The sequence below is a fragment of the Python bivittatus genome, unplaced genomic scaffold, assembly GCF_059951505.1.
Source record: "Python bivittatus isolate LINGU-HERP-01145 unplaced genomic scaffold, Pbiv_v1 ctg000540_np1212, whole genome shotgun sequence".
Classification (NCBI taxonomy): domain Eukaryota; kingdom Metazoa; phylum Chordata; class Lepidosauria; order Squamata; family Pythonidae; genus Python; species Python bivittatus.
Window position 1 is genome coordinate 201,538 of NW_028277078.1, and position 11,637 is coordinate 213,174.

At 50.9% G+C, this 11,637-nt stretch overlaps 1 protein-coding gene across 1 annotated transcript; it reads right to left on the reverse strand.

The window, feature by feature from the left end:
* Window positions 1–3,828: 3,828 nt before the first annotated feature.
* Window positions 3,829–10,912, reverse strand: LOC148214858 (C-type lectin domain family 4 member F-like). The gene is made up of 4 exons (XM_088147280.1): window positions 10,666–10,912; window positions 7,142–7,302; window positions 4,797–4,900; window positions 3,829–4,012 (listed from the first exon to the last, which is right to left on the reverse strand). The coding sequence occupies exons 1-4, from the start codon at window positions 10,775–10,777 to the stop codon at window positions 3,829–3,831; spliced, it is 561 nt and encodes a 186-aa protein (XP_088003406.1). The 5' UTR covers window positions 10,778–10,912.
* Window positions 10,913–11,637: the final 725 nt, after the last annotated feature.

Consider the following 11,637-nt stretch of genomic DNA (forward strand, 5'->3'; position numbering starts at 1 on the left):
CAAATACATATAATGATACAAAGAATTTTAAAGATCAACATTCAGTTGAAACCTGATCTTTTCTTGCTGGGATTAATGGACAGCCAGTTAGAAAAGAGCCATGGAAGATTATGTTTATATATGATTACTGCTGCGAGACTATTATATGCCCAAAACTGGAAAGACTCTGAACAAGCCACAACGGAGGAATGGTTGGTGAAGATGACAGAACTAGCAGAGATGGCCAAATTAACTTGTTTGATTGGAGAAAAACCAACAGCTACATTTATCGGGGATTGGAAAGCCCTTATGGACTTTTTCCTGAAAAAAGTGAAAAGCTTGTGATTTATGGGTTTGATGATTGGAAAGGCTAGCTTATGGGCAGAAGGAAATTATGATGTCATCTTAGAGGGAGTGGGTAAAATATGAATATGTCGGGGGTCAGCGTAGACACCGCGTTCTGGTGCTCTGTGAGTGTTGCAAAATAACCAGTCCACAGTCTGTTTGTAGAAAACTGTACACAGACTTTTACTGTACAATCCACAACTCCAACCACCAGCCACACCATAACCCATGGTGCACCTTACTATATGCTGTGATTTGTGTTGTATCATGTAGCCACACCCTTCAGGTGTGAGCTCTGAGCGAGTTGAATTGATTGCATACACAGCTTAGCTGTGCTCTGTCATTGCCATATTTACACTGATAAATTTCTCCTCCAGGGTAACACCCTGACAAAATACATGTATAAATGCTGTCAAAAAGATCAGAAGCCATTTCTTTCTAAACTTTCTTTTCCTTCTTTCTTTCTTTCCTTCCTTGCTTCCTTCTCCTCCTTCCTTCTTTTTTTCTTTTTCTCTATTTTCTATTTTCTTTCTTACTTATCCACTATTCTTCCTTATTCCTTTGTTTCTTTTCTAATATTTGTATTGTTTTTATCTTTCTAAAATGTCTTTAACAAAATTATACTTAAAAAAAGCAAAGTATGTAGCATGGCATCACAACACCACTCTCAGTGGTAGGAAGGTTTTTCTCTTCTTTTGTTGAAATCGACCTTTTGGTCACTGAAATCTGCTGTCGTGTGCCCGGCAGTCTGGGATGATAAAGCAGAGAAGCAGCTGGCGGATCCCGGGGAGAACCGACCACTGGACCAGGACGAGCTTCCACTTGGCCCAGCAGGGCTGGTCTTCTGCTATCAGTTAACCGAGGGGTCTATGTCACACAGTCAGCAGGTGTGTTCAGGACCTTCGCAGACGTAGACAGGGAGGCATCAGTGTCTTGTGGGGCACCGAGGGCCATCCTCTGTGGCTCTTATTTCTTCTCTCCCCGCCATGTCATTGTGGGCTCCCCTTGGACAGGCGACAAGCAACGCTTGGCTGTTGCCGTTCTAATTTTTTTGTGGCAAAGGTTATTTCCCACCTCCTATCTCTATCTTTCCTTCTCCTTAAGGCTATTACAGTTGCTATATCTGCATGTTGGCTAATGGTGATTTACTCAATGAACTGGGTTCAACACATTAGAGGACAAGACTAGCCACATCTGTTCACACAGAACTCTAGGCTAAAGTAGGATGGTAGTTTGTGTTCTGGCGAGTTACAGAGGTAACTACCGTTGTAACTATCATTGAGCAAACCTGGCATTTCGTTGGAGCCCGCCCACCCAGCAGATGGGGGTCCCCCAGCAATCTACCTGCGGGTGGGTTGGTGATTCTTCATGGCCATTCATGGAGCCAGCTTTGCCAGACATGGCTCCCCGGCAGCCTTTGCTGAGCGTGTGAAGACAGCCCAAAGGCCTGTGGCCAAGCCACTTTACACAGAGCAGTTGGCCGAGTGCCCGTGAGTTGGTAAACCACAATGACTTTTAAACCATAATGGCGTGCCAGACCAGAATCAAACCTCCCACATGCCATGGGTGCCCAGCCATTGTGTCCTCTCCAAGAAGGGCAGGGAAGCCTCCCCGGGCAGCGGTGCAGGAGACAGAGAATGAGGGAGCCATTGTAGCCCTCCCGGATACGGCTGAAAAGCAGCCCAAACATGAAACCAGGTTCTTAGGCCCAGAGGAAGGATCCGTTAGGAATCCAAATCTGAAGCCAGCCGTTCACTCCGGGGGAAATCTCATTCTAATACCATACGTATCTGGGCTTCAGAAATCCAGACCAGCATTGCAAGACAACAAAGAAGTTGAATTTTTGGAATCCCTTGGCTGCTCCCTGGTGGTCGTCTGGAGCTTTGCAGCCAGATAGGGCAGCACTAAGACTCACCCCTGCAAGGGAGAGTGCAAAGCCAGCTCTTGGATATTCTTCATTCATTGGTTGATTGTAACCTGAGGGCTTGCAGGATCCACCCAACCTCAGTTTATGTGTAACAATTTACTCCGGAGTAGATCCATGCATTACTGCAGCACATTCTACGTGGGGCTGCCCTGCTGCAGTGGGTCCAGAATGTGGCCCCGCAGGAAATTATGGGTGCTTCTCAATCTGCCCACATTACTCCTTTGCTCCACGAGCTCCCAGTGGGCTTCTGGGTGCAATTCAAGGTGCTGGTTGTCACCTACAAAGCTCTTCATGGCATGGGGCCCGGAGACTTGAAGGACCGCCTCTCTGTGGTGGTCTCTGCCCACCCGATTAGATTCAGCAGGAGGGGCAATTAAAGAGGACCCTCTTGCGGGATCCAGGAAGCGTGCCTTCTCAGTTATGCCCCCACCCTCTGGACCACCTTATCGCCAAGATCAGGTTGGGCCCGACACTGCTGGCCTTCTGGTACATGCTGGAGGTGCGGCTGTTTCCCCAGACATTGTGGCCAGGAAGTTTTGGAAGCCCAGGTGGCTTGATATTATTTTGTGGGATTTTAAAATTCTCAGACACCGGGGTTTTTTTAGAATGTATGTGGTATGTTTTAATGTTTTGTTTATATTGTGGTTCTTATTTTGTAACTTTATTCACCGCCTAGTGTTGCTTTGGTGAGAATGGCAGCCATACCGGAAGGAAGGAAGGAAGGAAGGAAGGAAGGAAGGAAGGAAGGAAGGAAGGAAGGAAGGAAGGAAGGAAGGAAGGAAGGAAGGAAGGAAGGAAGGAGTCCATTCCCCTGGTGGTCTTCTCTAGAGGTGTGCAGTCTTTGTCTGCTCTGCATTATGAGGTCCCTGGGCTGGGCTGGGAGCGGGGAAGGCGAACATTTTCTTAGAAGTGAGCTTGAGGTCTGGTGGCCTCGTGGACACATCCAGGCAGCTTTCCTGGGAAAGAGGCTGACGTGATTTAATGCTGCCGTCTTCCGGCCTCCTTTTCCAACTCCCCGGTCTAGCCTGCAGCCCGGGGATTTCCTGAGAGTGTCTTGTCCCATTTTTATTCTTATTGTTGTTGTTATTAAATTTGTACAACACCAAATCGTTGGACTCTCGTGGCGGCTTCTGGCAAGAAGTCCGTTAACCCCCTGACATGCTGTGCCTCGAAAGCGTCCTGTTTGGGCACTTCATGCTGCAAATTGCCAGGGTTCCCTGGTGTTTCTGCTTCTCTGGGGAAGAGGCGTCCATCTGCCGTGAAATCGTTCAGTGCTGGTGACAGTATTTGCTGTCCCAGGAGAGTCCCACCCAACCGCCGTCCGCCTTTCAGGGCTTGAATTATGCTCCAGTTTCTCCAAGCACTGCGTGACTTTCTGGAGAAAAAGGAGGCCCACGTTAGGACATCTCTGTGAAGGCTATCCTGCTAAGTGTGCTCTGGGTGGGAAAAACGGCCACACCTTGAGGCCAAAGCTGATTGACCTTAAAACCGGCTACTCTCCCATCTCTTGGGTGAAAGAACTACACCTGGATGAAAGAGGATGTCCAGTGTGACCCCACAGTGAAGACTTTCTGAGGTCAATGGGTTTGATGAACTTTGTGATCTCCAACTTCCAGACTTTCTTTGCAGACCCATCTGTTCAGCTGGTTGCAGTCAACTTCGTTCCAGTTGAGTCCTTTAGACCACGGTACGAGGATTGTGCAGTCTTGCTCTCGGTCCCCAAGATGCTCCGAGCGGCCAGGCTGGCCCTGGGACCAAAACCTTGAGGGAGGGAGAGAAGAGCTCCATTTTACACCCGAGGAAGGCTGAGGAGGACATGAAGGGGCAGCCATCCCTGGTGGCGGTGGGGACGGTGGCCGTGCCACCGCAAGAGCTCCATCTTTACTCAGCAGGCATTGCCCAGCTGCCTTTCTCAGGTTCCTGCCTTTTATGACACCCCAGTTTTTCATGGTACGGTTCCCTCTGTTCCTCCTTCCCAGCTCCAGTGATTTGAATTCCGGGGGCATCCACATGGACGCACGCCAAAAAGGGCAGGGCTCCTACCACACGGCCGCCCTCTTGATTTATTTGACCCCCTTGCAGATGCCCCCGGAAATAGCCCTTTGACAGGATAGCCCACGACTTGCATTTCCCCCCACAGCATCTCTGGGAATGAGACGGTGTCGCTCTGCAACGCCATTTCCAGAGACACGGCGGCCTCACGGTGGCTGACTTTCTGGTTTTCTTCATCCTTGCCTTGAAAGATCCTCATTTGCTTTTTTAAAGCCCAGCCAAGCAGAGCGCAGCAAGGCAGGCAACCGTGGACTTGGCCACTCCCCAGGTCAACCCGTGCGCTAAGTGCACGCGAGGTGAAGAAAGAGAGGCTTGTAGCTTGCTCCATCGCGGGGCAGGGAAGACACGTGCAGCGTTGGTGGGACTGCGCATTGTGACTTCTGCGGGGATGAGAAGTTTCTGGGGAGCAACGGCTCAAGGCCCTGCACCAAGAATGGCGCAGCTGCAGACGTGTGGAGACATCACCTCTTGGCCGATGCCTTGGTGGACTCACTGTGCTATTAATCTGGAGCCATCGGTCCACTCCCACCGCCCTTCCCCATGTCCGTCTGTCAGGCCGATCCAAGCAGGCTGAGTCAGCTGCGAAGTAACGTAGTTCTGCAAGAGAAGAGGAAGGGCCGGCGTGAGGGAAGGCCAGGCACAGCTCCTTGTGCTCGCTCTCTCGGCATGCTCTGCAGGGTTGCAGTGCAGCGCGGCCTTCTCTGCCCCAGTCACCCCTGATTGCCAAGGCCCCTTGAGAGGCTGCCTCGGTTTACACGCAAGGCGCATTTGTGGGACCAACCAACCAGCCCAGGCGAGCCCACGGCAGTGGGAACGATGCAGAGGGCAGCTGCCAGGCACTCCCTTGGCAGTGAGGCTCCGGGCGCCTTTAAGGGCTGAAAGATGGGGGCTCCTCCTGGGAAGGGCCTTTATGGATCACGGGGTCTCCTGGGACTAAAGTGCTCTGGTTTTGTGCCGGATCATTGTTGTGATGCTCAGGGTGGCTGTGCTTTTGTGCATCTGAGGCAGGTGGCCGAAGGCGCCACCCGAGCCGCATAGATGAATGCCAGCAGGATTCCTTCTCGGTGGACGCATTACAAACAAAAGTGGTAGTTGTTCTGCGCGTCACTGGTGTCAAGAGCCTGAAAATGAACTGGGGTGAGGCGAGACCTGATTAGCTAGACTGCAGTTACAGACACTCTATAACAGCCAGACTGTATAGAGCTATAGAAAGCCTTTAACGTTTGAACTCACATAGACTCTGCAGAAGTACCTAATACAACAAAGCTGTTCCTTTCTTTTGCGATCAGCGCCCTGTGGCTTTTCCTAAACTCAGGACAACCGTAATACCTCCTCTGCAGGAAACGCTGGCAGTGCGCCCGGGTTTTTCCAGATGAAATGCGCATGATGCGTCTGTCCCAGATGAGTGCAGGTCTAGCCCTCTGCACATGGACACGTGCCTCTGAGAAACCTGAGCTGGTAAGGGTTGCTAAAGCAGGCAAGATGCCCTTACTCAACCTCTGTGGCACCCACGGGTGATCCGCCTTGCACCCCGCCTAAGGCAAGAGGTGTCCATGGACAGAATCAGAGAAGTTAAGACGGATTCACCTGCATGGCCGTGGCTGCCATCTTGACTTTTTTGACACACACACCAGCGGGTGCCCCCACACAGGAGGAGGCTCCAGCAGTTTGGCAGCAACCGTCCTGAAGGGACCCGGGGTCCAAGCCCCATCAGGCTTGTTGAAAGCTGCAGGGAAGTTGCTTCAGACACCCGTGGGCTGCAGCAACTATCCTGGAAGCCATCCGGCTGGACCCGGGCAGAGCGAACGCCCTCTCCAGGGCCCTCCCCCACCCCACCCTCCTCCTTCCCACGCTGCACGGGGGCTTCCCCAGGTTGCAGTCTCGGCTCCTCGGAAATAATCCGAGCTCGTTTCTACCGAGCAGTTCCGTGAACAAACGTGGGAAACGGTGACGCTTAAGAGCAGATGCACTGCTGAGATCCACGTCGGCCTCCCTGAAGCTCACCTTATTGTGTCCAATCCCTTTACTAACTAACTGCCGAGAGGAGCCTCTGTAGGGATTTCCATTCCGCAATTAATTAAGGAAAACCCCTGAATTAGAAAAAGCGGTGAAGACCCAGCAGCATCCTTGTATATGGAAACGTCGAAATCCTTTGTGGTGGCGGAGCCTAATTGTGTGCTGAGGAGTGATGGCTTTATCGTGTGTGCCTGTAACTGTCAGCCCTGCGAGGTAGGCCAGCTCAGGAGACAGTCACCGCAAGGACTGCTAGAACTCTATGGTCGTAGCTTCCCTCGGCCCCTAAAGAGAATCAACGTGGGGTCATCTTGAGTTGCTTTCTCACGCCTCCTCCTTTCCCAGGACTAAGCTGACCGTCTACCGAATGCTTCCTGCATTCCTTCCTCAAGGAATCTCTGCAATAATTCACCCCTCCATTCTTACTTCTCCGCACCAGCTTCTCAGCCGGGGCGCCTTTGCCGAGGCCTCAGAGAGTCTGGAGGAACTGCAGAGCAATCTGGGAGATGCTCGCTCGATGGTGCACGCAGTCACTGGACTCCCCTGACCAGAGCTACGCCCTGCAAGCACACTTTGCGCACACCCGCAATATTCTGCTTGGGGAGGACGGCACTTTGTGCCCTTACAGATCTCCTCGTTAAAGCCTCTCCAAAGATCGTGGAGGACATGGCAACCTGTGACGGAGAAGCACCCATAGCCATGCTTGCAAACGTTCATGCTGCACGGCATGTGAGCGGCAGAGGAATAAGATCAGAACGGGGAAGGACCCAGAGGGAATGAGGAGGAGCTGGAAACAGAGGGAGAGAAAGAAGAAAAATATAAAACCTGCTCTTCAGAACTTAGGATGGAGGTCAAATGGGCCTCTCTGGATATGCAGAAGTTTTCCGCATCATACCAGTTCTTTTTTCCTCTTGATATGTAGTAGAGGCCATTCCCAAAACGCTGCCACTCCGTCCCAGACCTTCCGCTTTTCCTGAAGAGGGATTCTACGGAGAAGGGGTGGAAAGAGAGAAGTGCAGTGCAATAAGTAAGGGGGGGGCGGGGGGGACAACGGCCCCCCCGTTGGCGCATCAGGTGGCTTTGCCACTTAACCTCTCGCGAAGGGTCCTTGCAAGGACCGATGAGATGGCCCAGAGCATCTGCTTCTAAGGCACGGGAGCAAGGAGAAGACCCCGCCAAGGTGTTAAACTGCCTCGGGGTGCACATCCCCAATGCGCCGATGTTTGGAATTAAGCCGTTCGGACAATGAACTCATTAAATAGGAAACTGTTGGGCGGATCCAGTTCCGGGCAAAGGGATGTCTTCTCCTGAGGCTTCCTGATTTTCCCGTTAGAAATAACGGGGGGAAAGAACGGCGATGCCGAAGGCTGCTGAGGAAGCTGTTCTTCAGCCCGCCAGCTGCACGTCGTGGGAGCTTAACGCCTGGCTCGGCTGACCAGGCAGTTGGCAATCACACTTGTGTAGCCCCCGAGAACTGGGTAAGGACCTGGGAGCCCTGGAGAAGAGCCAGCCCCAAGGAGACCGGGCAAGGGGGCTGCCAGTCTCTTCAGTCGAAAGAGCAGCCCTTCTTGTTGCCACTGACACACCCAGGCGAGTTTGAGCAGGAAGGCTACAAAACCACAACTTCCTAGCATTGGAAGCGACCGCTGAGTCCCACCTCCTGCTCCCTGTAGGATCCACTGAAGCATCTCTGGTGGACTATCATCCTGCCCCTCTCTGAAGACATCCAGGTCAGCAGAAGCCCCCACTTCATGTAGGCTACCTGTAGCTCCTCCTGAAGCTCTTCCCGGGAGTTCTAACCCCTGGCTGGGGTCGCGGAGGGCAGGACAAGAGAAGAACCTGCTCCCTCTCCTATGGGACAACCGTTCAGGCCTTCGAAGACTGCAGTCTTGTCTCCCTCAGAGACCCAGGTCCTTTCACCGTTCCTCAGAGAGCTTGGTCTGTAAGTTCTTCGCCATCTCGATAGCCTTCCCCTGAACCCACCGCAGTTTGTCACGGTCCTTTTGAATTGCGATGCCCGGAACTGGACACAGGACTCCGAATGGAGTCAGACCATGACAGAGTAGAGGGGAACAACCCCTGGCTGTGATCAGGACTCTGTTCCTTTTAAGCAGCTGCATCACACTGGTGGCGCACATTCAACTAGTAGTTGACAAGGACACCCAGATCCCTTTCAAAGGTACTATGAACAAGCCAGCTCTCCCCCAGGCCTTACTTTTTCCTACCCAGATGCAGAACCTCACATATTCCTGTTAAATTTCCTACTGTTCATCAGCCTGCTGCTCAGTCCTGCCTAGATCATTTGCAACCTTCTTTCTCCCTAAAATCTTAACAGAGATGATCAATGTCCCTTCAGCTCCTTCATCCAAGTTACTGATAAAAAGGGGAGCGGCCGAGAGCCCAGGAAAGGACCCTCTTGCCCTCCACAGGATCCTCCCCTTCAGGCTGCATGGAGGCACTGAGCAGCCCACTTTGGGTGTGGTCATTTTGTTCATCAAGGTCCTTACGTCTCCAGTGATGTTTCTGGGTGGGGCGGCACAGTTCCTGGAGAAGCAAGTCTCTGTTGTGGGCCTCCTGAGCTCTCAACCAGAGCTAGATAGCCAGGAGGGTCTTTGTCCAGCTTCGCTGATCTAGAGTGAGAGGAACTTGGGACTCTAGCTCACATTTTCATCGCCCCTCACCTGGACTACCTCTATGCCCTTGACATGGGGCTGCCCTTGAAGACCATTTCAAAGTGCCCTTTTTGATCTTTAAAAGCCTACACAGCTTGGCCCTGGAGTCCTTACAGGGATGCTCCCCCCCCACCCCGAATTTCAGTCCACCTGAGTTGGGTGTCCCAGGAGAACCTGCTTGGGTCAAGGCTCGTAGGTAGACTTTTTCTGTGGGTCTGCCCACCTGCTATGGAAAATGGAGTTATGTCCAAGAGCCTCTATCCGACTGACGGATTACTGCGATTACCTGTGTGAGATGTCTCATTCCCAGAGATGGTTCCCCTTTTCTATTATTCATCTGGAGAAGGAGACTCGCCCCTTTGAAGGGTTCGACTGGCCGGAGGCAACAGCTGGGAGTCCCCCCCCCGCCCCCGCAGGAGGAAGTGAGTCATCACCCGGCCCCCAGGCTGCTCTCTCCAAGGTGCTGAATCTGGCATTCTAACCCAGGCTCTGGATCAGAGCCCTCTTTAGGAGCTGGCCAACAGCCCTGAGAATCTCTATTTCTGGGATGACCTTCACTTATGTTACCAGGACCGCTGACCTTAAAAAAGAAAAACTAAAACCCTTAAAAGATACATTCCACAAAAGAGCAATTTGTGAGACCTTCTGCAGCTCAAGAATTAGGATCATACATTCAACATATTCCTTATGCGGAATCCCAAAACTTCCTGAAAACCCACTCTCCCCTTGCCCACACAGGTGAGAATGAAGCTCTTGGAGGTTCACAGATGCAAGACGATTCTCCTCTAGGCCCTCCCAGCCATTATCGGGTACTCGATAAGCAAGGCCCCAGCGCACAGGACACATTAGCCAGTGGAAGAAACCATTGTAGGTTTTCAGCAGAAGCTTGCGTAAGCAGCTGGGCCTAGAGAAATCCTTCACAGACAAAATAGTCCTGGTCCTGAACAACTTTGGGAACAACTCCAGTGACCTTTCCTCCAATCCCCATGGTCTGTCAAGAGCTGGCTTAGTGAAAAAGATTGGGCATCCCCACCACGTAGCACGTCCCACATAGCAGTCCTCCCGTCTTCCACCTGGTCAGCCTGAAATGTAGGAGTTGCACTGGCTGCTTGGCTGAGGACCATGACTCTAGGCAAGAAGTGCCAGGAGCGGACATTCAGGATCCCATGCCTTAATAACCCCACTTTCAACTTCTTAGTAAAAAATAGGCGACAAATCAGCAAAAAGTGATTAGGTATTACCTATCACAAGGAAAGAGAGAAACGCTGAACCATGCTATCGTGCTCTTATAGAAACCTACTCTCTTCTCTGGGCAAGATGGCTAAAATAAAAGTTAGGGAGAAGTATTGTCGAAGGCTTTCACGGCCAGAATACGATGGCTGGTGTGGGTCCACACAGCCCGGAAGACCCACACCAGCCATCTTAGGGAGAAGTCTTTAAAGAAAGCCCCCTATTTATATATTGGGAGAGATTCATTATAGTGAGGAAATATTCTCTTTCTGCAATTACATGAACATGGGAACAGAGAGCTCCTCAGCTCATATATGTCCCCCTTAATCCCACCTACAGACCATATTCAAGATGTTCCTTAGGTGGAATGCCTGATAATCCAAGTTAGATCATGGTTGTTTCATCCAACTGTACCATGTCACCGTATTTGGAAATATTGCTACTTACGGTACTTTATTTTCTGGTTTTTGAAGGTCTTTCCAGCATCTTTTATGTGGTCTGGTAGTTTCACTGCTTCTTCTGCTACCTTCAGGGCTAAACGGCCATTAGAGAAGTTCATTCACTATTCACATCCTTTCGTGGATGTTTCTATCCCACCTTTCTGACTCACAAAGTGCAATTTCCAAAGTAGTGAATGCGTCACATGTAAATAATTGTAATTTATATTATCATTATAAACATCCTACCCAATGTCACAAACCACCCCCATAAAGCTGTGATTTAAAAAAAAAAAAAAGCAACAGAAACAGAAACAGAGAACCGGTCATTTTTAGACAAGAAATTTGTTGCTAAATACCAATAGAGCAGGAGCAAAAGGTTTCTCTTGGATGACAGCAGTACACAGTGGGGGCACTCTGACAAAGAAGTCCCATCACAGCCATCAGATGGGCAACCTATTAAACATTTACAGAGCAAACCTAAATATGTCTGCCCAGGGCTGTCAGTCTTCAGACAAGCACGGCAAGTGGAGTTTATGTAGACAATCTGCCTCTTGCAGAACACAGGACTCTGGCCCTTTAGATATATGGCCCCAAGGTTTAAATCCCAGGCCTTCTCCTCCCACCCTTTGGACTCAACAGATTCTTGGTAATACAGAAATGGGTTCCCACTGCCAAGAGAGTGTTTCCACTTCCCATTCTGATCAGGTGTTTGGAGAATTCCTGCTTCTCTCCCATCCAAGACTAACCTTGCCTGATCCTGCTCAACATGTTCAGTTAGGTGCTGCCAGCTGGCATGACCTGGCTGAAACGATGATTCTTCCATCAACGAACACACTTGAATTCACTGATGGAAGCTGCCTGCTGAGAAATTGCCCTAAACCAGTGGGTCTGTGCCTTGGACATCGCTATAGGCCCCTTCTCAGAAAAATGTATTTCAGCGCATAAGATAAAATATTTTGATAGAGATTGCATTGCAAAA

What these genes read in the sequence shown, in the direction of transcription:
- LOC148214858 (XM_088147280.1), bottom strand. Translation starts at nt 10,777, where the DNA reads ATGAACTTCTCTAATGGCCGTTTAGCCCTGAAGGTAGCAGAAGAAGCA. An exon ending in AAACCAGAAAATAAAGTACC is followed by an intron (nt 7,303 to 10,665) that starts GTAAGTAGCAAT and finishes CCTTCTCCGTAG; the next exon opens with AATCCCTCTTCAGGAAAAGC. An exon ending in GGCTCCAGATTAATAGCACA is followed by an intron (nt 4,013 to 4,796) that starts GTGAGTCCACCA and finishes CCCTCCCTCAAG; the next exon opens with GTTTTGGTCCCAGGGCCAGC.